This window comes from Elephantulus edwardii, unplaced genomic scaffold (assembly GCF_000299155.1).
Source record: "Elephantulus edwardii isolate Elephantulus edwardi_28Jun2011 unplaced genomic scaffold, EleEdw1.0 scaffold00091, whole genome shotgun sequence".
Lineage (NCBI taxonomy): Eukaryota > Metazoa > Chordata > Mammalia > Macroscelidea > Macroscelididae > Elephantulus > Elephantulus edwardii.
In genome coordinates, this window is record NW_006399841.1 from 3,428,904 (window position 1) to 3,455,487 (window position 26,584).

The 26,584-nt window shown below is 41.8% G+C and overlaps 1 protein-coding gene across 3 annotated transcripts in view; it reads right to left on the reverse strand.

Annotated features, from left to right (window-relative positions):
* ARPP21 (cAMP-regulated phosphoprotein, 21kDa) overlaps nt 1-26,584 on the reverse strand; it is a 138,885-nt gene that overhangs the window by 69,041 nt on the left and 43,260 nt on the right. The window contains exons 10-15 of one of the 3 annotated variants that reach the window (XM_006890606.1): nt 25,974-26,011; nt 24,013-24,072; nt 20,757-20,986; nt 13,115-13,348; nt 2,293-2,474; nt 405-509 (exon numbers count right to left, since the gene is read on the reverse strand). In XM_006890606.1, the coding sequence (XP_006890668.1) occupies nt 405-509; nt 2,293-2,474; nt 13,115-13,348; nt 20,757-20,986; nt 24,013-24,072; nt 25,974-26,011 (849 nt within the window). The remainder of the gene's footprint in view (nt 1-404; nt 510-2,292; nt 2,475-13,114; nt 13,349-20,756; nt 20,987-24,012; nt 24,073-25,973; nt 26,012-26,584) is intronic. The other 2 variants (XM_006890608.1, XM_006890607.1) reach the window with 2 other exon arrangements.

Genomic DNA, 26,584 nt, shown 5'->3' on the forward strand with positions numbered 1-26,584 from the left:
TGAGGGAGAAATAAAAGAATTGGGGCTTTAGGGTGTCAGGGAAACACCTACACCAGGAGCACAGGATTATGACAGGCTCCCATCCCCAAAGACTTAAAGCTATTTCCTAATCCCTCACCCCAAATTCCGGAGTCTCTCTGCTTCTGATTCAGGGCTCACCCAGGGAGCCTTTCAGTTCTTGCTTAATTGGTCAACTATTTAAAGGGCGCCCAGGAGCACTAAGCGTGGAGTAAATGACAGAGAGGGAGCCGTCATTGCGCACAGATGCAGTGCTCCTAAGTGGATGCTTGCACGTACCCCTCCACCCCTGCACAGCACAGCACACCCACCCCGTGTCAGCCAGCCCTGCCCGGAAAAGCAGTGGGACCAGTGCACGTCTCACAGGGACACACGCATTACAGTACCACAGGGAAGTGTTGCCCTGGAGACACAGGCAGGAGATGCTGGGGAGGAAAGGACACAGCTGGATATTGCACTGACGATGGGGAAGCCTGCAGCCCCTGGATAGACTGGAGGAGAGAGAAAGACTGATCAGGTAACAGGAAAGCACTGTCCCAGCAGTCTCCCAGGAAGACTGCGCTATCTGAAGCAACACTACTGACTACAGGGCACTCCAGCCACCAACAAGAAAATCAAGGTCAAGTGGACCAGAGCCAGAGAGCGCTTCAGGGAGGTTCCTTGCTGCAGGGTGAACACAAGCTGGCCCATTGCAGCTCCCCAAGATAGTGGTGATAGTGGGACAACACGATTAATGCCACTGAATTACCTGCGGGGAAATGTGGAAATACCAAATGTTCTGTTGCAAGTCTATGTCTATAGGGAGCTCTGGTGGCTTAGTGGTAAGGAGTTGCACTGTTAACCCAAAAGTAGGTGGTTTGAATCCGCCAACTGTTCTGTGGAAGAAAACTGCACAATCTCCTCCTAATTTATTGCCTCTGAAAAGTTTCCCAAGAGTCATTTATTAGCTGATTCTAACCTGATGACAAACAAAACCTTTTTTTTGGTATAGATAGATATAGATATAGATGTAGATATATAGATATAGGTTAGATACAGATGATATAGATATAGATATAGATTATATAGAGATAGAGATGTAGATGATATATAGATGATATAGATATAGAGATGTAGATGTAGATATAGATATAGATGCTATAGATGATATAGATCTAGATATAGATATAGATAAATTATGTGTGTGTTCTTTTTACAAGAAGAACAGTAATTACTGCCCTGCTTTTGATGGTAATAGAGAGAGCCTCTCTTTTTCTGTCAGTCACTGTTGCCGTGTCAGAACCGACTCATAGCCTCCCCTCCAGTAGGTTTCTGGAAGGCTGGAAATCACGGGGAAGGAGCATTATTCTGTCAGGGAGACATTCCCACCATTCTGTCATGGGCCTTGGTGGATTTGAACCATCAGAGAGTCTGCTGGCTCACAGTCCAACCCTTATGAATTCGGCAAACAGAACGACCTAAACTGTTCTTCTAGGTTTGGAAAATCTTATACAAAATGAGTTAGAGTTAAAAGAAAAAGCGATTCACTTGGGTAGTCTCTATCACTCTGGGATTCATCAGACTTCTGTTATCTTCTTCAGTGTGTAACCCAGGATCTTTGGACTGTACGAAGGAACAAGCAGGTAGCTTTCAGTCTAAAGTTTAGTGGTGGAACTTACCCACAGGCTCCGTGGAGATTCTGATTCTGAAAGGTCATAGTCTCGACAGGCCTGTGGAGCAAATCTACTCAGTATGTGTGAAGTGGAGCTGTCTTCAGTCTGAATTTACTTAATGGCAACTGACAATAACTTGGGAAAGAGGATGGGTCTGCAAGTCTATCAGAGGCTTACGAACAGCTGGGTCAGGCATGAGATTTACCGAGTTCTGCTCTTCCCCTTGGTAGAGGGCAATCTGACCCATACGCATGAGCATAGTGTGAGTCTGATGGCAATGGGTGGCCACAAGGTTGCAGACACCTTGGGTTGTATTTTGAGATTAGCCTCAAAGGTTAAGATTCTAGATATACTATCAAAACAGCACTCAAATCTAAGGGGAAAAAAGTGAGTCCCTCATTCTCCCTAAAACCATAACTTTGGCATGCAAATCCCTGGATGGGACACTAGTCGCTCTCTATACATAAAAATGAAATCCTGTCAACCAGCAACCCGAGGTCTGTAAGCTTCCAGCTTTCTTTTATGAGGCTTAAGTGAACTGGGTGAGGTACTGTTGCTCGGAGGGACATGCAGCCTTCATCTCTGGGCATTCCCTGTTCGTGGTTCCCAAAGGGCTACCTACCTGCGTAACCAGTGTGCCTGCCACCTGCGGCTGCGGCTGCTGGGCCTGCTGCTGGGGCTGAGGTGAGGGCTGCTGCGGGGGCTGCTGCGGGGCCTGTCCCACCATCGTGCTCCGCAGGGGCTGCTGACTCGTAGGCGGGTTGTATATTGCAGGAGTTCCATCCGGATTTACAAAAGGCTGGCCTGCAAGGGGAGCACAGGTAAAGCTGGGCAACCTTTTCTCTCTCACCCTCGGCACAGAGAACCATTCTGTCATAGACTTAAGAAAGTGTCCTAAAGTATAGGGGCCTGACAAGAAACCCAGGACGCCAGAACCTTGACCAAAGTGAGGCAGTTACTGCTTGTTATGCTTGATATCAACACAAGCTCACAGCAATTTAAGAAGCAATAAATAGATCTACCACCTTCAGGGAGATTTACTGGAGCTCAGTGCATCTGCGGACAGTGCTTCTCAGTGGACAAGGCCTGTGGAGAATCAATCTTCACAAAGCCGTAGGTTTCACTGACCTGTGTCTCAGAGCCATCAGCAAGAAACACACACCAAGAGAGAACCTCTGCTTCCTCTTTTGCACAGCTCTGACTTCGTTCTGTTACAAGTTATTTGCCAATACAGTTGTTTTGCTTCTACGAAGTCTTGCCATCAATTCAGAACCATTACCACTTTCACAGCTGATGAATCCCATGAACACAGCACATCCCATTCCCTCTCTGGTCTATGTGGACACAGCTAGGGGGTAAACAGGAATTTAGATTTTCAAGCATTATAAATACATCACAGATTCATCCTGGAATGGGGACCTACAGATCTATGATGTTGACTGGGGAAATAATGTTATGACTCACTGATGTTAATACTGCTAATAATGGCACTGACTTCTATTTGAGTTCATTTTTTTTTAATGGTTTATAAAATCATTTTGGGCTCACCACAGCTTTGGGAGGTAGGAGGGGGGGGGGGTCCCAGCTCCCTGTTACTAAGAAGAGGAAATGAAGACACACTGGAAAGGTTATAGAACTAAGGGACAGAAATAAAGAACATAAAGGTAACAACAACAAAGGAGAAGGGAGCAAAGAAGAAGGTCAAGGGGAGAAGAGGTCATTATCTAACGCAGAAAGCATGCGTCTTACATAAGCCATCTTAGCTCTTCCAACGAATCTCTAAGTATGAAATAGCAATTCAAGTTCAAGAAAAACAGGACTCACAAGGTAGAAGGACCTTTTAAAAATATTTTATTTTAATTTTTGTGTGTATACCGTCAAATTGGATCTGACTGGTACAGGAGGAGATTGTCCCTCCTTCTCCAGCAGAGCATCTGGTGGATTTGAACCATGCGCCTCTGGGATTGCAGTGCAGCTTCCTGCCACTAGGCCACCAGAGCTCCCTATAAGGATCTTTTTAAGGTTACGTCAACTCATTATCTATGTTCACTGTGATTATTTGACTCATTTATTGATCCTTGTGATTTAACTTGTCATGACACAAGAGATCTCTTGAAGGCGTTACAAAACCATGTGTGCTCTGAGAACGAAGATGTGCCTGACCCAGACGATAGTATTTTCAATTGAACAACACATAAGGAAGACGGAGGAAGAATTGATTAATTACTTGCATTATGATGCTGGTGAAGGATATTATACCATCGACAGCCAGAATAATGAACAAATATGTCTTGGAATAAGTACTCCCAGCAATTCTATGGAAGACAGATCTGACCCTTGCCCCATCCTATACTATCTTTAAGATTTCAGTGTGCTTGAGTGGCCTGTTGTTAGAAATACTATCGATTCATATTGTCTTCTCCCTTTCTGATATTCCACCTTTCCAGTCATGGTATATTTTTTCAAACACTGAACTCTTGAAAACATGCCCAAAATATGTGAGATGAAGGTTTATCCACTGTCCTTGTCTCTAAGTAGAACCCTGGTTGCATTTATTCCGAGACAGAGTTATTTGTTCTTTTGGCCACTGAGGAGATATTCAGTGCTCTTCTCCAATGCCAGAATTCAATAGAATTGATTCTTCTTCAGTCTTCCTTTTTTAACTGTTCAATTTTCAGATGCATATGAAGCAAATGAAAATACCAAGGCTTGGGTCAGGTGTCAGTGGAGGAGAGCTGCCTGCCTGACTGATTGGAAGAGACCCATATTTGTTCTCATTCCCGATAAAAGTTATCCAATAGAATGTAGAAATTATTGAACAATATAATGAATATAACATGCAGGCAAAAAATTGCTGAAAATTATCCCAAACTCACTAGAACAGTACATAGAAAATTGCTAGAAGTTCAAGCTGAGTTTAAAAGAGGGCATGGCACCAGGAATATCATTGCAGATGTCAAATGAATCCTGGATGAAAGCAGAGAATACCAGAAGAATGTCTATTTATGCTTTATTGACTATGCAAAGGCATTTGACTGTATGGGTTATAACAAATGATGGTTAACATTAGAAAAGTGAGGATCCCAGGACACTTAATTGTGCTCATGTGAAACCAATAGATACCTAGACAAAGAGTCTGGTGTATAAAAGGCACAAGGGAAAAATTACATAGTTTAATACTAAGAGATGTGCATAACAGGTGTATCCTCTCTATAAACCTATTTAATCTGTATCCCGAGCAAATTATTGAAGAAGCTGGACTCTATGAAGAAGAATGTGGCATCAGAGTCAGAGGAAGACTCAGCAACAGCCTGCATCATGCAAATGACACAGCCTTGCTTGCTGAAAGTGAGGGAGACTTGACCTGCTTGCTGCAGTAGACCAGAGACTACAGCCTTCAGTATGAATTAGATCTCAACATCAAGAAAACCAAAATTCTCACCACTGTATCATGACAGATGGAGTAAAGACGAAATTGTCAATGACTTTGTTTTACTTGGGTCCACAATCAACACGTTGATATGTTGGTAGTTATAAAAAGGTTTTAGGCCTTTTGTTCATAGGGTCGCTGTGAGGTGTGCTCAACTCAGTGGCAATCAACAACAACAATATGTACGTTTTATATCTTAGTAAGATTGAATCAAGAAAGGAGAATGTAGCTGGAGGAGACAAAGCCAACATCCCACAGAAATCATTAAGAAAGCTCACAAGTTGAGAGCAGTGTAGTCAACATCTGATTAAAATAGCAATTAGAATGGACATTAAGCCTTCTCTGTTATTACCAGATTCTAAGTCCGAGTGTATGTCTGAATACATACCAGGAAACTGTGAATACTGATGGTCATGAATGTATCTTCCAGAATGAAAGATGTTCTGATAACACTTTTGTAAGCAATCACATGTACTATAGTTAAAAAAAAGCACAAAAGTACTCCAGTTATCACAGAACAATGCCTAAATTTAGTTTCCTTTTTAACATTTTTCATATTCTACACACTTATTTTCCTATCACTGCCAATTCATTCTTGCTACATTTTACTGTTTTAAATATTATTGGTTTTTTTTTTAAAAAAAGAAAATGTCTTCTGGATTCAAAACCTGTGGTTCATCTTAAACTAGCCTGTTAAAAGAAATAGGAATATGGGGAAGAATGAAAAAAATATTTTCACTTTCAACTCCATTATCTAGTTAAATGTTCTAACCTTTGGTTTGTTGTGGGTTGGTTGGTGTGTTGTTGTTTTTTTGGTTTTTTTTTTTTTTTGTGGGTTTGGCTTTTGTTTTTGGTTAGTTTGGGTTTAGTTTGTTGGATTTTGTTGCTTTGGGGTTATTTTTTTTTTTAATTTTTCATTCTATTTTCAAAAGACAAGTAGAAAATGTTGGGACTACAAAATACTTTTTAAAAAAAATTCCATTGCAAAGCATCTATAACTTCATCTGAAATCACCATCTCATTCTATGTTCACACACACATAAATAAGTGCACAAAATTGAAAACAAGTACTGAATATCTAATAGAGTATCAAAGGAACAATATGTCTTGGAGAAGGTGCAATCAGAATGTTCCTTAGGGGCACGGAGAGTGAAGCTTCATGTCACATACTCGTGCTTAGACAGGTGGAGGGTCAGCAAAAGAGGGGAAGACTCATTCAGATGGACTGAGTGTGTCTCATTGAGTGTGTGTAGCCATGACTTCAAGTACAGCTGAGATGCTGAGGACGGCACAGCACGAGGCAGAGTCCAGATCCCTGGGTCACAGGGCTGCTGTGAGTTTTGGTCAACTCAGCGGCACCTCATACCAATAGCAAGACAGGGTTTTTGAATTACTCCATTGAGTATTAAGGCAAACCTATCCCACTTAGGATAGACAACATAACCTCAAACTATTCTGGCACCCTTTTTCATAAGTTCTATATTCTCAGATTGAATTATGATTAAATACGCTGTGGACCCGACCAAAGAAATCTTTCTTAATAAGTGCATATGGAAAGTACTAAGAATGCAATTAAGCTTGGAGAGAGTGTAGGGCTTTTTGAGGGGGAAAGAAAATAAGAAAGATTGATTCTTTTATGTGCTGCAAGGAGAGAAAGGATGAATGGAGACAAATGAGAGAAGGAAGATGAAGGCCTGGAAAGAGAACAAAAACAATTGCCTGAGAGAGGTGGAATGGCTGGCCACTGGTTTTCAAGTCAAGAAAAAGTAGCTTGTCTATATTTTATGATTTCTTCCAATCCAGATGCAATTACAACGGAATACCAGCAATTAGTTTGAATGACAGCTGCTGACGGCCGACAGGGAAAGAAAGAACTGGCTAGCCCTAGGCCTATTCAGCTTGAAGAGATATTAATGTCAGAAAGTACACAAGCGTGCCTGGAAGGCATTGGCTCATGTGCCGGCCGAGGTACGGAGGGGGAGACGACAGAGGTAAGTAGGGCCCGCTCAGAGCCAGGGCAGAGAAAGGTGCAAAGGACTTCTTTCTGAAAGGTTCATTTCAAAAGTGAAGAGAGGAGTAAGAAAGACTTAGTTTTTCAGCTTCTGTTACTGTTGTTAACTGCAGTTGAGTTGGTCCTCGATTCACAGAGACCCCCGGCAGAAGGAACACAGTACTGCCTTCATTTGTGCTTCTCCCAGATCCATTGTGCGTTGCTTTGCTATGATTCATGGGGTTTGGGAGGTAAATCAACACACACTTCTTAGCACTTCTCAGGCTGGAAGCTCTGTTGAAATCTGCTCAGTATCATGTAGTTGTTGTTGTTGTGTGGCATAGAGGCAGAGCCACCCCGTAACTGAGCCTCCAGCGGTTTTTCAGAGGCAGTAAGTTGAGCTGGAAGTGATCGTCTGTCTGTCTTCCACTGCGTAGCTGGTGGATTCAGACAGTGTGTCTTTGAGATTGCAGCACAGCTTCTTACCCCCAGGCCACCAGCAGGACATGATCATAGAACACTGAAAGATGAGACGCACTGCATGAGAATCGACCCAGGGTCTCCCACATGGAAGGAGAGAATTCTACCACTAAGTCATCAGTGTTCCTCCTGCCTCTCGCCCTTCTCACTCACCGCGCTCTCATCACACTGACTCATAGCTGTTTGTTCAGAAGGCGGTAAACTGCACATGCAAAGAGTTTGCCCATCTTATTCCCGAGATGCTGCTCGTGGATTTGAACCACCAGAGAAACACCACAGTCGGGTTAACAGTTCAGCTCCCTGTGGACTATGCCCAAGGTGATGTTCAGATTTCAAGGGGGAAAGGCTGATTTTGGGTGGGAATGGATTCAGACAGCGTGAAAGAACATTTCCAGACAGCACCTGAAACTTCCACCAGACGTTTAGGAAGGTAGCAATTTGGACAAACACTGCTGGACCCTCTCATTGCGGTCAACTTGGAAGTGACTCATTGGTGACACATGTAGTGGGTTTTAAGAGGCTTTAAGTCACACAGAAGTAGACTGCTCAGCTTTCTCCCACATCATTCTCGCTGGTGGATTGGAGCCACCCACTTTTAGGTTGGCAGCACACAATCCCTATTCGCTAGGTCACCAATTTGTACGTACTATGAAGGTGGCACCAACTCAGAGCTGACATTCCTAGGGTTTTCAGAGACAGTAAATCACACAGGAGGAGAATGCCCATCCTTCTCCCACTGGGTAGCTGGTGGATTCGAACTGTGTGCTTTTATGTTAGCAGTGCAACACCTCACCATCAAGCTACCAGAGCTCCCTAAGGCCATCACAGTTCCCTATCGATGCTGGAAAGCTCAAAAAGAATTCATTATCATTGAGTTGAAACTGGTTCATACCTGACACTCCAGAGGGTTCACTGCCCATCTTTCTCCAGTGCAGCAGCTGGTGGATTTGAACCACCTGTCATTGTGTTAAAAATACAGCATTATGGAAGTCTCTTAGACTTATTTGAAAGAGATCCCTTCCACAAGGCCACTTGAAATGAAGTACCTGTAAAAGCCAATCTTTCCATCATGCACTCGGCGTACTCACTTTTTTTTGCCAGAGGAAAGCAAAACAAAAATGGTGACACAGCACACACAGGTATCAATGAATGACCAAACCACCTAGGCAGGCTTTAATTTACACCTGCTGGCATCCTGGGGAGGGCAGAACTGACAGAAAACAGCTCAACCAGGATGAGCTTCATGCTAACCATAATCGGAAGAGTCTGGGTGTAAGACCTGTGGAGGAAGATCAAACCCAAATCTCAACGCTTGCCTTCGCAAACTTGAAGATCTTATGCAGAGACAACTTTGAAATCAAGACAGTGTGATCATGTGATCACTCTGGCTTTTATGATATTGGATATCCAAAGCAGAAATGTGACCAATGTCCAATTATCAAGTTTGTGTTTGCAAATTTCCCTTTGACATTGTGACAAGGTCCCTGCAAAGCAAGGGGACAAAAGTCAAGACAGTCCTGAGTTTAAAAATGGGTCGAATGAGACTGAGGCTTGACACTGAAAGGCCGTGGCTGTATTTGGTAAAGTACAAAGCATGCATGAGTCGGGCTGGCTTCAATTTGCCAAATACTACTTAGAGCTGTGGTGCCTAGTGGATAAGAGCTCAGGTACAACCCAAATGATCAGGAGTTCACATCGACCAGCTGCTCTGAAAGAAAGTGATGTGGCTATCTAATTTCATAAAAATTTTCAGCCTTGGGAAGCCCACGGGGCAGCCTGTGGGGCCATTCTTCTGTGCTCTGCAGGGATATCAGGAGTTAAATTGACTCCATGGCATGGGCCTTGATTTGGCCGGAAGAGCCAAGTCAATTGTGTCAACAAAGGGAATTTCACTTTTGTCTTATGTAGTAGATCTTTGACTGATAAACACCATACTATTTTGAAATAATTTCTTCTCTTATTCTTGCATAAAAATTATATTTTATGAGTCATAGTGTTAACCATAAGTCAAACTCTTGAATATATAACATTACCCCCAAAACTGCTTTGCTATATAAAAGAAGGATGTATGATGTGCAATACATATTATCTCCATGTTGAGTAATTGATAATTACCTCTAGAACACCTAGGGTTTTGGTAACCACTTCAAGGAAGCAAAAGCAAATCCAAACCAATCCAGCAACAAACACTAAGCCTGGTTCCTCTCCACAAGGAGCTCATAAACATGTTGGCCACAAGCAAGCCAACTCGAAGACGATTCATATAAAAAGCAAAGTAGTCACTTGCTGTTGGTCCCTAACACCAGGGCAATTTGCCATGTACTTGGCAGAGGGGTGATTATGAAAGGGTGGGGGATGAGTATTCCAGCAGTTCCCAGCAATGGCAGAAATGAGTGATCCACTTCAAGAGAGAGAGATTTCTAGTCGCAATACAAGAGATTAGATGGACAGCGACAGAGAGTATATATATACACACACATCGTCATGCACGTGTCACAGATGTAGACTCATTTCATTTGGTAGGAATATATAGGGATTTTAATAATAAATAAGATATGAAAAGAAAATACATAACACTTCACCTACTGCTCACTAATCTCTGGGATATAATTTATTAATCCTTATTTTGCCTTTTTGGCTTAGAGATACATTGAGAGCTACCATTTGTTAGATCAGAAGAATATCTGTGCAGAAGCATTTTCATTTTAAACATGGTTATTAAACTCTTCTCCTTTGCTGGGATCCTTTCAAAGAAGATATTTTGAGAAGGGCTCAGAATGTCAGATGAATGAGTTAGGACTTGGCAACAGATAATATTCCTATTTCTTTTTTCCCCCTGTAAACTTGATTATAGATGATAATATACACATATCCAAATACAACCATGCTATCATTACAAACTGCTGTATTTTACCCCCCAAAATACTGTTAAACTTTTTTTCCAAATTACTCTATAATTCTGTGTCATGTACACCAACGAAAACAAGCGCTTCATTTGTGCCCATCTACAATCTCTCCATCTCAATCAAAAGTGAAAGCATTCAAGCCAATAATCAGATCATACTTTGTTCAGCGCCCAGCATAATGAATATGTCCTGACCGTCTTTTAATTTTCTTTATAGTGTATACAATTATCTTATTCTTCCTTCCAAAAAAGAGATAAAACAAAATAAAATTGTCTTCTTAGAAGTATCTAATCTGAATGATTCTCAATAAAATGATTATGCGTTTTTCTTCCTCCACTAGTTTTTGGCATTCTCAAAATGTCTCAATCAAACCTTGTGCCTTGATAATGTGCCGTACGCTTTCAGGAAAATGTGACAGTTACTTGGGCAACCATTTTACTATAGTTCTCCGTTTTTTTCCAAATTCCCTAATCACTGCGTAAGCAAGAAGATTGACTCAGATAATTTTTATAGGGATTCTCTTGAATGAACCAAATCAAACCTCAGATATATGGAGACAATTCCCTTTTACCCAGTTACTAACAGTGGGCACTAAGTGTCTCGTCAAGGATAAGCCTTCTAAGGCTTAGCTTTTTAGCCATAGTACTACGGACATGTTGTTGTTGTTATTGTTGAAGTGCCATTGAGTCAAGGCGACTCTTACAGACTCTGTGAACCATCACTGGAAACCTTTCCTCATCCTCCCCTTCCTTCCCCTCCTCTCCCTCCCATGTTCAAGTCAACTGTTGGTGGTCACTCTGTCCATCCATGCTGCTGAGGCTCTTCATCCATTTCACTGACCCTCTACTTTCTCGAGCATGTGAGTTTTGCCCCAGGACTGGTCCCTCCTGACAACATGCTCAAAGTATGTGAACTGATGTTTCACAATCCTTGCCTGCAAGGAGTACTCCAGTTGCCCTTCCTCCAAGATAGACAGATTGGGAAAAGTATCTGGAGGGAAGGGTTTTTCACAGGTATTTTAGGATAGTAGCAACATCTTTCATTCATAGGGTTGCTATGAGTTGCCTACGACTCATCGGCACTTAACAACAATAACATTAACATGGAGAGAGATCAGCTGGCCCAGTGGACAGAAAGTGATGCTACCAAGCCAAAGGTGGGTGATTTTTAATCTATGGGCCTCAGGCCTGCCTTTCATTATTTTTGTTCAAATATTCTTCTAGGTCATGTAGCCCTGGTGTCTCCACTTGTCGTACAGTGATGACTTGTGGTCTCTGTGAAGCTGAACACTGTGACACTGATGTGTCAAATGCGATAATGGTTACCCATAGTGGACAGTGTTTGGTGAAGCTCCCTGATTAAAACAAGCTTGGAAGCAGGAGTGGCATCCACTTCCGTAAATAGCTTGCCTCCAAAAATTCTATGAACCTGGAGAGAGGATGAAAGTCACACAAGTGTTGAGGACTTTGCTTCATAGGGCCGCTATGAGTCGCCTACGACTCGACGGCACTTAACAACAACTACAACAGCAGAATCTATGGCCTCTATCTAATTGATCACCATACTAGCCAATCATGATTATGGTTATAATAATCAGCAATTCCTCCAGGCATTGTCATATAGCCTATAGATGAATATGTGCGTGTGCAAAATCTCTCCAAATTGAGAAATTTACTCCATGAAACAGTTTGCTAATGTTAGGATGTCAATGATGTTGTTTCTTTGAGAATCAGCCTAGGAGTTAATTGACCTATAAATATAGAACAATAGCCATTCATCATTGAAAATACTACCGTCAGAGAGTGACTACTTTGACAAATTATACCAGAACCAATCTAAGTCTCACATTCCTAAAAACACAAGCACTTGCTCCTCTTTGTTCCTGCTAGGTCAGTTAGAGTTGGGTAGAAGTTTCTGTAAATAAGAATCTACTATATGCTTCTGTTGATGCCTTAAATTCCTGAACTATCTCAGAATACAAAAATTCTTTTGTGAGGCGAGCTTGATAACCACTACACTACAGAAACACAAAAGGACTTTGGATGTAATGCAAGCTAAACAGAGATTTAGTCTGTGAAACAGGAAGTGTTAATTAGCACATCCAGCCATTCTGAATGTCCTGGTTCTGGAACAGAAGGAAAAGTGGATGGTAGCTGTGTTTGTGTCATTATGAGTAGTGAGATGGAGATGGACAAGGATTTGCATAGAGAAGGGAGCTCTGGTGGGGTAGTCTGGTAAGAGTTGTACTGCTGGCTACTCTAGTAGTTCGAATCCACCAACAAACAGCTCCTTGGAAAAAGGTAGGCAATTTCCCTCCTGTGGTTTACAGCCTCTCAAAACTTGCTGAGTGTCAGCTAGAAGTCTGTTCTGACTTGAGGGCAATGAGTTGAGCATACCTAGAGAAATGAAGATGGAAATAGAAATAGATGTAGAGATAGATGTTGTCATAGATGCAGATAGAAATAGAGGTAGATCTAGAGGTTTCCAAGTGTAGATCCAAGTAATTATCCCTAAACAAAGGCCCTGCACAGTAGTTCACGCATCGAGAGCTTCTGTACAGGAATTTTTAAGACAGTCACTGGCAAACACAGTCCCTCAAACATACGTGCCCTTGCCAAAGCTTGGGGAGTAAACTGACCTGTGTGTGGATTAAGGAGGATGCTTCCAGGAGGGATGCCCGTTGCAGCTTCGAGTGGAAGGAGGATGTAGCTGGTGCTGCTGGGAGTGACCTGGCCCCCCATTCCGTTCTGAGGGTAGGGCACACAGCCGGAGGAGTTGGCCGCCACACCGGAGAGCAGGGGTGAGCTCTGGAGAGGTGGGTGCGTGCGGGACAATGATCCCGGGGAGCCTGCACCGCTGGAAGACTCGGAACCTGACAGAGAGAGGGATCCACAAGTCATTCTCCAAGCTGCAAGGAGGAGAGAGCCTTTGTGCTTGGTTTGATACGATCCATCATTAAAGAATTTGCAATGCAAGCTGAGCTTAATGAATGCCCCTCCCACGTTTTAGGGCTATGCTTTATTGAGATTTCTGCTGCCTGCTTTTCACATATGACAATTTTCTAGAAGGAAGATTAGGGACCAGAACTCTCTCTGCCTTGTCACCAGTCACAAGGGTGATAAATTGGCAAATGGTACCCTAAGCCTCCGAACTTAGTGTCTAAAAACTCCCATTTTCCCGAAATAATGAATGTCAGGGAAGTGTCTCATGGAGCTGGGTTGAGGAGAGCAGATGACTGAGAAGGGGTAAAGGAGACAGTGGCTTTGGGAGGAAATAGGTGCTGGTGGTGGGGTGGGCTCCAAAGCCCGTATTCTCCAACAGCCAGACGGGTGGATTGGACAGGACCTACGTTAGAATTTTCCTTTTTCCCTGCACATGTCAGTGGAGGTTGCTAATTATTCCTCTTGGGAGCATAGCATATCTGAGTGAGCAAATTTCAAAATCCAACAGATGTCACGGAGCAGCCTGGGCGAGGATAACCTGGACAGACTGAAAGTCAGGGAGACATCATTTGGGTCAGGAACTCCAGCTTTCTCACCCGTGGACCTATTTCAGCATTAGAACAGTGAACATTAGCTTCCTGGTTTTCAATGTGAAGTTGGAAGAACACTGACTTAGAAAATGAAAATTACAGAAGAAAAAAAAAAACCAAACACAGAAGTACCACATGCTCTTTAACAAACAGTTGTTGAAAAGCAAAGCAAAGTCATTCCCCTCGTGTTGAATACAGCTTGTAGTGACCTTATAGAATCAAGTAGAAAGGCCTTATTGGATTTTTAAAACTAAATTTTGATGGGTACAGACTGTTGTATCTTTCCACTGAGGGGAGAAAAGTAGGTTTGAACAGCTAAGCTAACCTTTTGGTTAGTAGCCCTAACTGAAAGAAGAATATGGCACTTGCCCCACCCCTGCCACCCCCAAGTTTGATCACTTCCTGAGAAACTTGATAACATCTAAGCTGGTCATATCAAAGACCAGACCAGACAATGGATCCTGAAAAGGGTCTGAGCCTGATCAAAATAGCTAAAACCTAATTAATTAACACACCAAATTCTGGGAAATACCATCTTAGTCCTCCCCAGGACCCCAATAAAAAGGGAACCCCCCCACCCCAAATTGTCCGCATGCCATTTCTATCCCATCTACATGCTGTGTGGCCAGGTCACTTGGCGGTGTCCCTCTCAGACTGCACTATAAAGGCCTGTCCGTTTCTTGGGACCAGTTTCTTTATTTCTCACCCTCGTGCCCTTGTGCTCTTTTTTTCTAACACTTTAAACAACAAGCCAAAGACATGACACACTCCAAAAGCAAAGTATAGTTAAATTTTTCAGATACTGTACCATATTCTACAAATTGGCAGAACTCTTATTAATACGGCCAGTGGGTGAATCTAGGAAGAACTGGGCATCTCACCCATTGACCATCCTCCAGATGGCAGAGAAGAGAAGCCATAGGGGTGGGAATGGGCATGGACTCATATATGAGGAAGCACCAAGGGGAGCGTCTAGTCTATCTCTAACCATCTCCCATCTCTCTGCACTTTGGAATCAGAAAAACATTCTGCCACACCCCGTATGCACTGCGGACTCAGACCCACACCACAGCCGGGCCCAGCCACCTTATGGTACAGCCTGGTCATCCGAACAAACACATAGAAGTCCAAATTTCGACCTGCCCACATTCAAGCCACTGTGCGATTTGGATGATATTTAAAGATGAATATAATACAAGCGATGTAGTAAATTACTAACCCACAACCATTGATTTAAGCCATTAAAAATGCATTCCCCTGTATTTAATGATATTAAGGGTCAAAATATACCAGCAAAAAGTTAACTTTCTTTTCAAAATTCTAAAATGTACTTTTAAAAGCAAACTCTAGGTGATTTTTTTTTGGTTTGTTTTCTTGTTGTTGTTGTGTACCATCGAATCAGATTTGACTGGCACAGGAGGAGATTGCCCCTTCTCCAGCGGAGCATCTGGTGGATTCGAACCGCGTGCCTTTGGGATTCTAGGTGTTTTTTTAAGGATATGATGGGACTCCAGCATGCAATTGCAGGCACGGGAGTCTGATCATTTTGGAGAAGAAGCACTTTGCATACATGAGCTTAGCCCATGGGATTTTGAGCTGTTAACCAAAATACTGAACATCCCATGGGCGGCCAAAAGAACAAACAGCTGTGTCTTGAAGAGGGTGCAGCCGGAGTGCTCTTTGGAGGCAAGAATGATGAGGCTTCACCTCACATACTTTGGGCATGTTGTTAGGAGGGGATAGTCCTTGGAGAAGGACATGATGCCGAGAAGGGTGGAGGGTAATTGCTTTAGTTGCAAAACATCTTGAGTTAATTGGTTTAGTGGCAAAACGTCTTGAGATGCTTCATCTGAATAGATTAGAATGATGGGATTTGAATAATGTTTGTGGAGAAAAGGAAAGGTTATAAAGGGACATATGAATGGGTATTCTTGTCATTATAGGAGTTCAGAGTGAAGGCTGCACAGAGGAGTGGACTTGTGGGGGGGGGATTGCATAACAATGAGAGTTTTTCTTTCTTTTCAAGGAGAAGAGTGAAGTGGGGCAGGGAGAAAAGTGCAACAATGAATGACTGGAAACCCTAAGTCAATTTAAAAATATAAATGGATTCATCCTGCAAAGGGTTAAACTGGTGGTTGGCTCCTCGGAGGATTCTGAGGCTCTGTCTAACACACTTTGGACATGTTGTAAGGAGGGACCGGTCCTTAGAGGGGGATGTCATGCTTGGGAGGGTGGAGGGACAGTGCAGGAGAGGAAGGCCCTCTAGGAGGTGGATTGATTCAGTGACTGGGATAATTGGGATGGGTGTATCAGAGAGAGTGAGATTGGCACAGGACAGAGCAGAGTTTAGGGCTGTTGTACATAGGGTGTGAACTATTGCTGGCACTGCTACAGGCTTGAGTATTTGGAGGCGGACAATAGATACAGATGAAGATTTCAGAGTGAAGTCCACAGAGTGAATAGTTACAGCTTTGGGGACATGGCCATTCACCTCTGATTGGCGGTATCATTCCCTTCTTAAGAAGAAAAATGAAATAAACACAGTGGTATCATGTTATCAATAAGAAGAGCAAGGTTGCTTTGGTGGTCTAGGCGGTAAGGAATTGTGCTGCCAACCCAAAGGCAGGCAGTTCGAATCCATCAGCTGCTCATCTTTGAGGAAGATGGACAATCTCCTCTCGTGTGATTTACAGCCGCTAAAACAGCCCCTGGAGGGCCAGGTATGAGTGGATTCTCAGTCACCAGCACAACTCAGAGTCAAGAGGTAGGGGGGAGAGAAGGAAAACGATGGAATCTGGCAATAAATGGGGGTGTGAACCGTATTTTATGCAAATAGCACAAGCATTATACATTTTTCCCCCCAACTGTGTAGCCTCCTCTAGCAATGGGTTCCTATGAATGTTACATGCATGAATGTGTTAAATGCAAAAAGGTTGCACAACTTCCTTCCTGTGCCTGGGGAACCCAGCGGAAAGTCAGCTATGCATCAGTGCCAACTCCATGCCAATGAGTATTTCTCAGCTGTATTGCCAGGCAAACAGGTGAGGACACAACGGAAATACCATTCAAACGGGGCTCATGAGGGCGACCAAATGACACCCGCTAGCTCCAAGGTGCATCCTGAGCACCTGTTAGGGGCAATTACTGTCTTCAGTGTTGGAGATGAAAAAGGGGAAGGCAGGGGACTACATCTGAAAGGGGTGTTCTTGTCAGATGTAAGTGCAGTGCTTTTTCCAAAATGTAAGAAAATGTGTTACCAACATGGGAAATAATATCATTGTTTTAAAGAAAGAATCTATGCAATTAGAAGACTGGAAGAGTAACTTAAATGTCACAGCTCCAGATTTGGTTTCTGAAAGGTCAAGAAAACCCCATAAAAGTTAACACTTCTATTGGGAACAATGAGATAGAGAAAATGGAACTGCATGGCAGCAAAACTGACAGCTTCGCTTCAGCAAACCAGCTCAGGAAATTCTTAGTTTGTTTTGACATCCTAACTCAATCTCCTGCACATAAAAAAAAAGAAAAGAAAAATTGTTTCCTTTTCCTGCCGGCACCTTGACAAGCTTTCAAATGGAGATATTTAGATTTTTTTCTTTAAAAAAGTTAGAAGCACTTAAAATTTCTCATCATTCTTCAAAGAACATGGTGTGTTAGGAGTCTCCATGTGCTTTCAATGATGTTTCCAGAGAGCTTTGCTTGGAAAGTGATTGGGGGTTGGTGAAAAGGGAAATGACGATCAGTTCTAAAATCTTAAGAGCTCTTTTGGTGTGCTGGAATTTTGAAGTGAACCATTTAAGGTACTTGGCCTCTGCATTTTAAGGAGATTTAAAACAATTTAACCTTTCTAAGTGTACAAGAGTTCAAGTGCACCATAATGGATTGCCTTGACAGCAGTTGCTGCAGGAGTGGGGCGCGAGAGCAATTAATTAGAGGAAGAAATCAAGAATTCAACAATTGGTGAATTAAGAATACAGGAAGGCAATGTGTCCCCTGGATGCTTCCGAGAAGCAGAATATGCAAAAAGTAGTGGATATGAAAAAAATGCTTATAAATATTTTGGCTATGTAGGAAGACATGAGGTAATTTTTAGGAGGCATTTATTAACATAATTACGTTAAACCACCAGCATAATACAGCTAGATTTTTCAGAGGTCCTGCCTCTGAGTGAGAGCCTGGGACTCGGTCGGGACAGCACACACAGGTGGGGCCAGCCATTGTCTGAGTTCTACCCGTTACCCTCTTCATCACCCTCATCCCTACCTCCATTCTCCAGAAACATCCCACCTAGGCCAATATATCCTGACACTACGAATGCCACTGAATCCCAACCCCCAGCCTCACTGAGGTTGTGGGTGCTAACCACGCTCCTTGAGGCAAACCCAAACCCAAATCCCAAACTCTGCCAACGGGCAATAAACCTGAGAAAGTCAGAAGATATTCTGTACAGGTGGGAACGAGCCAGAGCAGGAAAATGGAAATACATTCACTAATAAGGATTGATAGAAAATGGTCAGACAGACGTTGTGAAAGGTAGAGAGCAGGTGAGAGTCAAGAAAACCAGGGAATCAAATTGAGGTCCAGCTCTCACAGGTTGCATCATATAAACGTATCCCCTGGACTGCTACTGAAGGGTCCCTGGCCACCTTCATGGGGTCTGATGAGTCACTTTAATTGTGAATACTTGAGAAAATACTGAGGAATTCCTCAAAAGTAGCAGAGCAAAGAGCTGCAGACAGGAAGGGGGTTTGGCAAGCTCAGATGAGCAACCTGGTGTCTGTGCTTCCAGCAGTTGGAGTTATTTCATGTTGATGATTCTCTAAGGTCTCTTCCCATCACTCTCCTCCCAAACTGCTCACTTCAGAATATCACCGTGTACCTGTGGACCTCCCACAGAACAAGCACAAGCAGGGGGCCCCTTAGAGGCAAGGATGGTGACACTGCATCCCATATACTCTGGGCATACTGTCGGGAGGGACCAGTCTTTGGAAAAAGCAATTCTGCTGGGAAAGGTCGGGGGGGGGGGGTCAGAGAAAGGTAGGAGGACCCCAAATGAAATGGATTGACACAGTGACTGGAAGCTGTGGACTCAAACGCATCAGTGTGAGGAGGGCACAGGAGAGGATGCGGTTCACATCGGCTGTTCCTAGGGTCACCGTGAGTCCTTGTTAACTCGAAGACACCTAACAACAATGATCACAATAATGTCGAAGGACAGACGGCAACAAACAAACCGAAACAAAAAGTGTACACAGGCACTCGAAATCTCTGAGCTCCAGTTTGCTTCTCTGCAAAACACAGATGAAAGCCCAGTTGAATTGCAATAAGACGAACGAATGTTTATTGTGGGAGCCCTGGTGGCCGAGTGGTAAGACGCTACGCTGCAATCCTAAAGGCACACAGTTTGAATCCACCAGCTGGTCCGCAGAAGAAGAATGGCCAGTTTCCTTCTGTGCATCTGAGTCTGCAAACCTGCCCGCAGGGTCACCTATGAGTTAGTCCCACTTGATGCCACAAAACGTTTTTTGAATGTTTTTTATTAGTTGTTGTGAGTTGAATTATTATTACCTCTCTCCCCAAATAAATATTGTAAATCCTAAACTTTATGATGCTGGTTATAATCCCCTTTGGAACAGGCTAACTTTGTTATGTGATTGAGACAGGATTTGTGCAGGATGGGCTTTGAGTCAATCTCTTTGGAGGGATAAGAGATTAAACACACAAGCAAGTGAATAAAAATGGGATAAAATAGATACCAGGATGTGTGGAAACAGGCAAGGAATCAGAACTCACAAGTTGAACACACAAGGAACTTCCTCCAAGACAAATAGACAGGAAACCTTTCCCTAATATCAAGTCTGAGTTGGACATGTTGTTGTGTGTTGTGTTTCTATCAAGTCTGAGTTGGACATGTTGTTGTGTGTTGTGTTTCAAAGAGTCAGAACCAACTCATGAATGAGTCTCTGGTGGATTTTCACAGGCAGTTAACTGGATGAGAAAAGACTGCCCATCGTTCTCTGACCGAGCAGCTAACGTACTCAAACTGCGTGCCTTAGGGATTGCAGTGCAGCTTCTTGCCACTAGGCCAAGGAATTTCTGTTTGTTAAAGCCCTCTATCTACTTGTGATAGATGGCCATCTATCTACTTTGTCACAGCCCTAGAAGATTAACTAAAACACTTTCAAAGCAAATGTTTAATTGCTTTAGATATATTGGCTCACAGAATCTTTGTAACAACCCTGAATAAGTACTATTTCCATTTCTCGGATAAGAAAATACAGGTTAAAGACCTTGTCAGGGTTATATGAGGTTAGAAATGCAGGTTAGAGACCTTGTCAGGATGGCCCATGCAGAAGTCCAAGCTATTAAGATAATATGTTACAGAATGGTGTTAAGTATGAAATCATAGCATTGATTTTTTAAATAAAAGCTAACATTTGTTCAATAGTTGCCATGTGTTCCATGCTGTGGCAATAATTTTTACATACATTCCAAAATTAGGCTAAAGTGGGCTGGAGCAGAATTCCATTATTATTTGCGTTTTAGAGACAAGGAAATGGAGACACCCAGGTACACAGCCTAGCAAGGGAAGGATGGTGTTTAAATTCTACCTTCTGACTTCTCAGCTCTCTCTAATTAATATCATCACCATCATTAGTCAGCTGGAAGTCAGAGGGACATGTGGCCATATGGCCTGGGAAGACTCCAGCAAATCCCACAGAACGCAGACCCATTCAGTAGTAAGTACCTGCTTTGGACAGCTTCCCGGTACTCCTGGTACTGGATGTGCTGTCACCTCTGGTCAGCACAGTGATGCCACCAAAACTTGCCGTCTTGGTCATGGTGGGCTTGAGATTGCGATTGGAGCTATCAGAGTCCGTGCTGCTCCAGGCCCGCTGGTGGTCGCACCACTTGAGTTCATTCTCCGAGCTGCTCTGTCGGCTCCCGGACGTCCTCCCTGAGCCATCTCTGTTGCCCCTGAAGCGAGGCCACCAGAAAGATACACAGGGACAGCTTTACATTGCACGTGCAGTGCAGGCGCCAAGCAAGGTCCTTCCTGGAGGAGCGATCTAGACTCTTTCACCATCCCTTCCCGTTAAAAACCTGTTACTCTGCAAACAGCACTACAAATGAATCCATGATGTACAGACAGAGAACACATCACACATAAACACCCATGTTACAGACAGAAATCGAACCTAGACTTGTCACATCATCCCTCTGCCACTGAAGGTAAAACAACTAGAAAAATAAACTGTACAAGAGAATTGTCAATTTCTCTTGGAGGTTATAGATGAGGATATGTTCTCCTGACCCAAATGAACCACTAATAATAATAATAATAATAATAATAATAATAATAATAATAATAATAATATTGCATGATGGTAAAGACAACGATGGTGAAGGAAAGTTTTGTCTTTCCCTCAGCATCCAATATCTGTGCCATGAAAAATGCTCACAGATCCAGAAAAGCCAATTATGAATCCAGTTTCCCACCTCATAACTTGATGTCATTGAGTCAATCCAGACTGAGAGTGACCCCAGGTGTTTCCCGCAGGACTGCACTCTGCTAGGTTTTCAGGCAGTTTTAGAAGCACTTTGCTAGACTTTAATTCCAAGGCACTTCTAGGTAAGTTTGAACCGCCCTGTGTTTAACCATTTGCACCAACCAGAAGATGCCATCACAGTATATGAAATGATCAGAGGTGACCTGAGATATGACTAGAGATTTATAGAGGCACAAATTTACCTCCCAAATTTAGCAAGGCTTTATTTAGCATATGGGATAGAAATCATGGAAATTATCCAGTTAGCTTACAGTAAGAATTTTGCCCAGTGAGTTTAACCTTCATGGGCAGAGGAAAGAGTCACTTAACCCTTTTCCATGGAAACACATCATACAACAACAACAACAACAACAACAACAGGGTAAACACCAAACTGACATGAATCTGTCCAAGGAGATCAGAGGAGATGCACAGCCTCCCAGAGGTGAAAGAGCACCAAGGTCAAGAACAAAGAGTGAATGCAAGTCCAGAATCAGAAGACTCCAGAGTTTCTCTAAGAACTGTGCAACACTGACACACATTTTACAAAGGAAGTTGATGAAAGTTACATTTTCATTGGTTTCCAATCTGCTTAAAGAGCGACCTTATTAACATTTCCAAAGCTCGTCTCATTGTTTCCTGCAGATGAAAATAACACATCAATAAAATGCCTCGACACCTTCATGGATTATAAAGAGGGAAACTATTGCTGCGATGATGTCAGTGCTGGTTCCTGGACACACCATGTGCACACAGCAGAATTGCTTCAGGGGGTTTTCTTAACTGTAATCTTTCTGGTAATTGAGAGCCAAGCCTTTTTTTCCCTGATGCTACACAGTGGCCTCAAGCCATTAACTTCTAGGTTCATAATCTAGCAAAAATCCTTTGTAGGATGCAGGAGTGTGTAGCCAAAACTCTCTGATAACTAAATAAATCACAGGTGTGATATGGTTTAGTCTAACCTACTTGCTCCATCCTTTGAATATCTGTTTCTAGAGCTGAGGATATTTTTCTGTCGATTCCTATGAGGTTTCCATATCCTCTGATTGATAAGGCAGCCCAAGATTTCCTCCACTTTCTCCACCAGCCCAGATGAGCTTCCCAAGCCAAGATCTGGTAACTTTGTTTTTGTTTTTTTTTATTTTTTTTTTGGTAACTTTGTTTTAGAAAAAGGATTTAAGTTGTTGCATTTAGGGAGTTAGCCTTCACCGACCTCTACATAATACATTTCATTCTAATTTATGATCAATAGCCATTTGCTCATTGAAACATATTTTCTACCTTCCTACCTATTCATTCTTCAACCTGTGGCAAAATAATGTCTACAACTGATACTATCTTACTTGGATGTGGAATCATAGACATCAAAAAAGAACATACATTGTGGCTACCTTCCCTCATAAGCCCAATCTTGATACCTTATTTCCTGGATCCAGGAAGATGCTGGTAATGATAGATCTCCTTGTTAGACATGGCCGGCTTACAAGTGAATAAGATTTGAATCCTCAGTAGTCAAAAAAGCATATACTCTCAATTTACGCAGATTTATATAACTAACATCTTTTTGTTTATATATGAAAATTTTTTTTTACTGGTATTTCTTCTATAAGAGCACAAAGTTCTATTGTTGATGTTGTTTGGGGGGCTTTTTTTGTAGCCTTTCCGTCAAGAGTTAGAATTTCTTATTTGTAATTGCACTAACATAGTCAGTAGCACTGAATTTCAAGTATATTTGTAACTACTATGAATGCTTTCTGTACGATGAATGTTAGAGATACAGTACCTGAGAAGAGAGAAAACTTATCTTGTCTCTCAGTCTTCATGAAGTTTCCCTTATAGTGTAAACTTTGGGGGGAAATCTAATTCTGTACATTTAATATTACAGAGGTTGTGACTTAAGTAGTTCCTTTTCATTACATGTCTTCCTTTAGGAAGACAATCTATGCTTGACAGAAAATAAAAAAAACACACTGATTGAAATATTTGATGGGTAATAGTGGGCTTAAAACATCAACATCCAAATAGTCATCACTGACTTATTTTCTAGGGTTAAGAAATGGACACCCAATTACAACCTGGCAGAAAATTATTGTTAGAAATGGACATACAGTTACAACCTCACAGAAATATGTTGACTCAGTTTCATTCCCAGAAGTTGATCTTGTGAATGTCAAATCAATTAGTGCTTGAAGATAAACAGAGGAACCCTAGAAGAAGAACCCTAACAAACAAAATGTATGCAAGCAGACAGATTTCAGGTTCCATATCTCACACTAGCCAATACAATTTAAACACTACCAATGCAACAAATTTTACAAAGAGCTAGCCAAAGGTAGTTGTATTTCATGAACAACAACAAAAAAGTTAAATAGTTTACACTAATACACTTATATGTAACATTGATTCTGCCCCATAATCTGAAAACACAGTTTTAAAAAAGTAAACCATACCAACCGAAAGAGCTGTCTTTTCTTATAGGTCTCATTGCATATGTTACTGTCTTCCAAGAGCCTACTGAAAATGAAAAACATGATATTTATAATAAAACCTAAGGGTACTAATTGCCCTATTTTAAATAGGTGTGCACTCAACTTGAGGAGCCCTTTCTTGCCAACCAGACCCATCAATGTTATTTATTTGTGTAATGAGATTTTTACCCTAGTAAATAAAGGGCAACATGGTCTTCTCTACTCTAAGATTAAGATCTCCACCCCAGGGTCAAGGAAGGAACTAATGCAAGAGAAAAGGGAAGGGGACGGAGGATTAGATAGATTGGAGAGCAAAAGAAAATTGAGTAAGTTGATTTAACTGATATCATAGACATCTAATTCAATATGCACAGTATGATTTTGGGACGGCGAGTATTATTAAAGTCATTCTTAATTTCTTGGACTTAAGCGAAATAGTGTCGTACCAGAGGCAGGTATCCAAGAAATATATTGATTTCTGGAGCAGAGCCAATCAATTAAATTTTTGCTTATTGAGATCATCAAGAGCTTTATACATGCAATGCAAATGAATGAACAATTTACCGTACAGCTGAACCTTATGCAGTTTGAATATAAAGGACCCTTCAATGACTAAGCAGGTTGGTTGGTTGGCTTTAAGTGTTAAAGTTCAAGCAAATGAATAAGATTAGGAAATAAGGTTAGAAAATGAATTGGAATAAATTTCCTCACTAATTAAATTATAAACAATGTTTTTTGGTAAGGTTTTAGGATTTGGAATATTTCAGAGTCATCTTCAAGATGTCAATGCTCATGGCTTCCTTGTTTAGTAGAAGGGGGTAGAGATTATTAGTCTGCATCTCTGTGGATTCCCAGGACAACTTTGAAGTTGTTCTTGTATGTGTGTGTGTGTGTATATATATATAGATGTGTTTTCCAATTCTTTCACTTCTTTAGAGGAGTCATGGAAAGAAATGTCACTTCATTGATTAGCTGCTTCAAAATGTTCATGAGATAGAATGAATAACGTGATTTTTTAAAAAAACCTAATCATCTGCATTTCCCAGTTTAAATTTTTCTAAGTACTGGCATTTAATTAAACAGCCTTCACTTTAATCAATTTTATAGGTGCACCCATTAAGCTGATATCTGAGATGAAATTAACAGCTATTTTTCCATGGAATTCCATATTTCCTATCCAAGTTGCCCAATTTGATGCATCCTAAATGTGATTAAAACTGCTAATGTGAATTTTTTTAAATTCCCCTTGAAAAGTAGCAATTAAATCATGGGGAATTTTATTATTTATGCCTGTTTAGAAGTAACTTTAAAAGGTTATGTTAAATTTGGAAACAAATCCTCTGTAATGCTCAACTTTCGATAAGCCTTTTCCACTCCATGTCCATAGTCTGTCCTGAAAGTACCTTAGCTGAACACATTGATAAATTCAGATCTGTTGAAACAAGGTTTCCAACTTAGCCTTTTATGAACATGAATATGTAAACTCTAGCATTTGAATAGCTATATATAATGAAGGAGCATACTTCATAATAATGATAAATATGCAAATACTTTCCGCAGACTCTTCTATAAGCCAATGAAACTGCAAGTTCCCATGTGGTCTCGACATTTATACTTTTGCTTGTTTGCTGAAGGTGGTAGAAACGACACGTTTGGAAGGACCAGATGTGGAGACCTTATAAAGGAAATGCCTATACTTATGTTTGGTTATAACCAAGAAAACTTTTCCCCAACATTAAATCATTTTAGACATGCTAAATAACATATGTGGGTGCATATATATGTGTGCACACCTAGATATATGTATTTCTTTACACATATATCCAAGCACACACTTATATATGGCATATGTATATATATATATATGTATATGTATATCTATGAATACACCGGACACACACAACAGACTGCCTCTTCTAAACACACAAGGAAGAAATGTCATTTTACCTGTTTTCCACAAAAAGGCTTTCCTGGGAGCAAACTGACTGAAAAATAAAAAGAAAGGCATTGTATCAGACGTTCTGGATCTGTTTAGGGATCCCAAATCCTCGCCTGATTTTAAAACTACTTTCCCCTCCGAAGGGAAAGGGACTTATCAAAGCATGTACTACTTTCAGTAAATGAGGAAATTTAAAAAAAAAAAAAAGGAAAAAGAAAAAAAGAAGTTAGCGTTAGGAGAGTAAACAATTCTCATGAAGCCCACGGCATTTCTCCATCATCAAGTCATTTCCAGGATTGAAACTGATGCAGCCCATTTGGCACCGAGGTCAGGAGAGAGAGGTGGGCATGGAACTACTGGTGAAAGATGACTGGAGGGTGTTGAGCCTGGTTTTCCTTCTGTGGCTCAACTGAGACCCCCTGCTGAGCAGCAGCCACCACCAGGAGCCAAAGAAATGGGTTCAAATCAAAGCAGGGCATGCACGTGTGGTGCACCCCGGCTGAGGACCAAGAAAGTGGCAAGGCCGTCGTCTCCATCAGGGTGCAAGCATCACTTGGCACTGCTCAACTTTTGCAATAGATAGAGACTGACTCAAAGGTGTGGAATTTTCACTGACCAG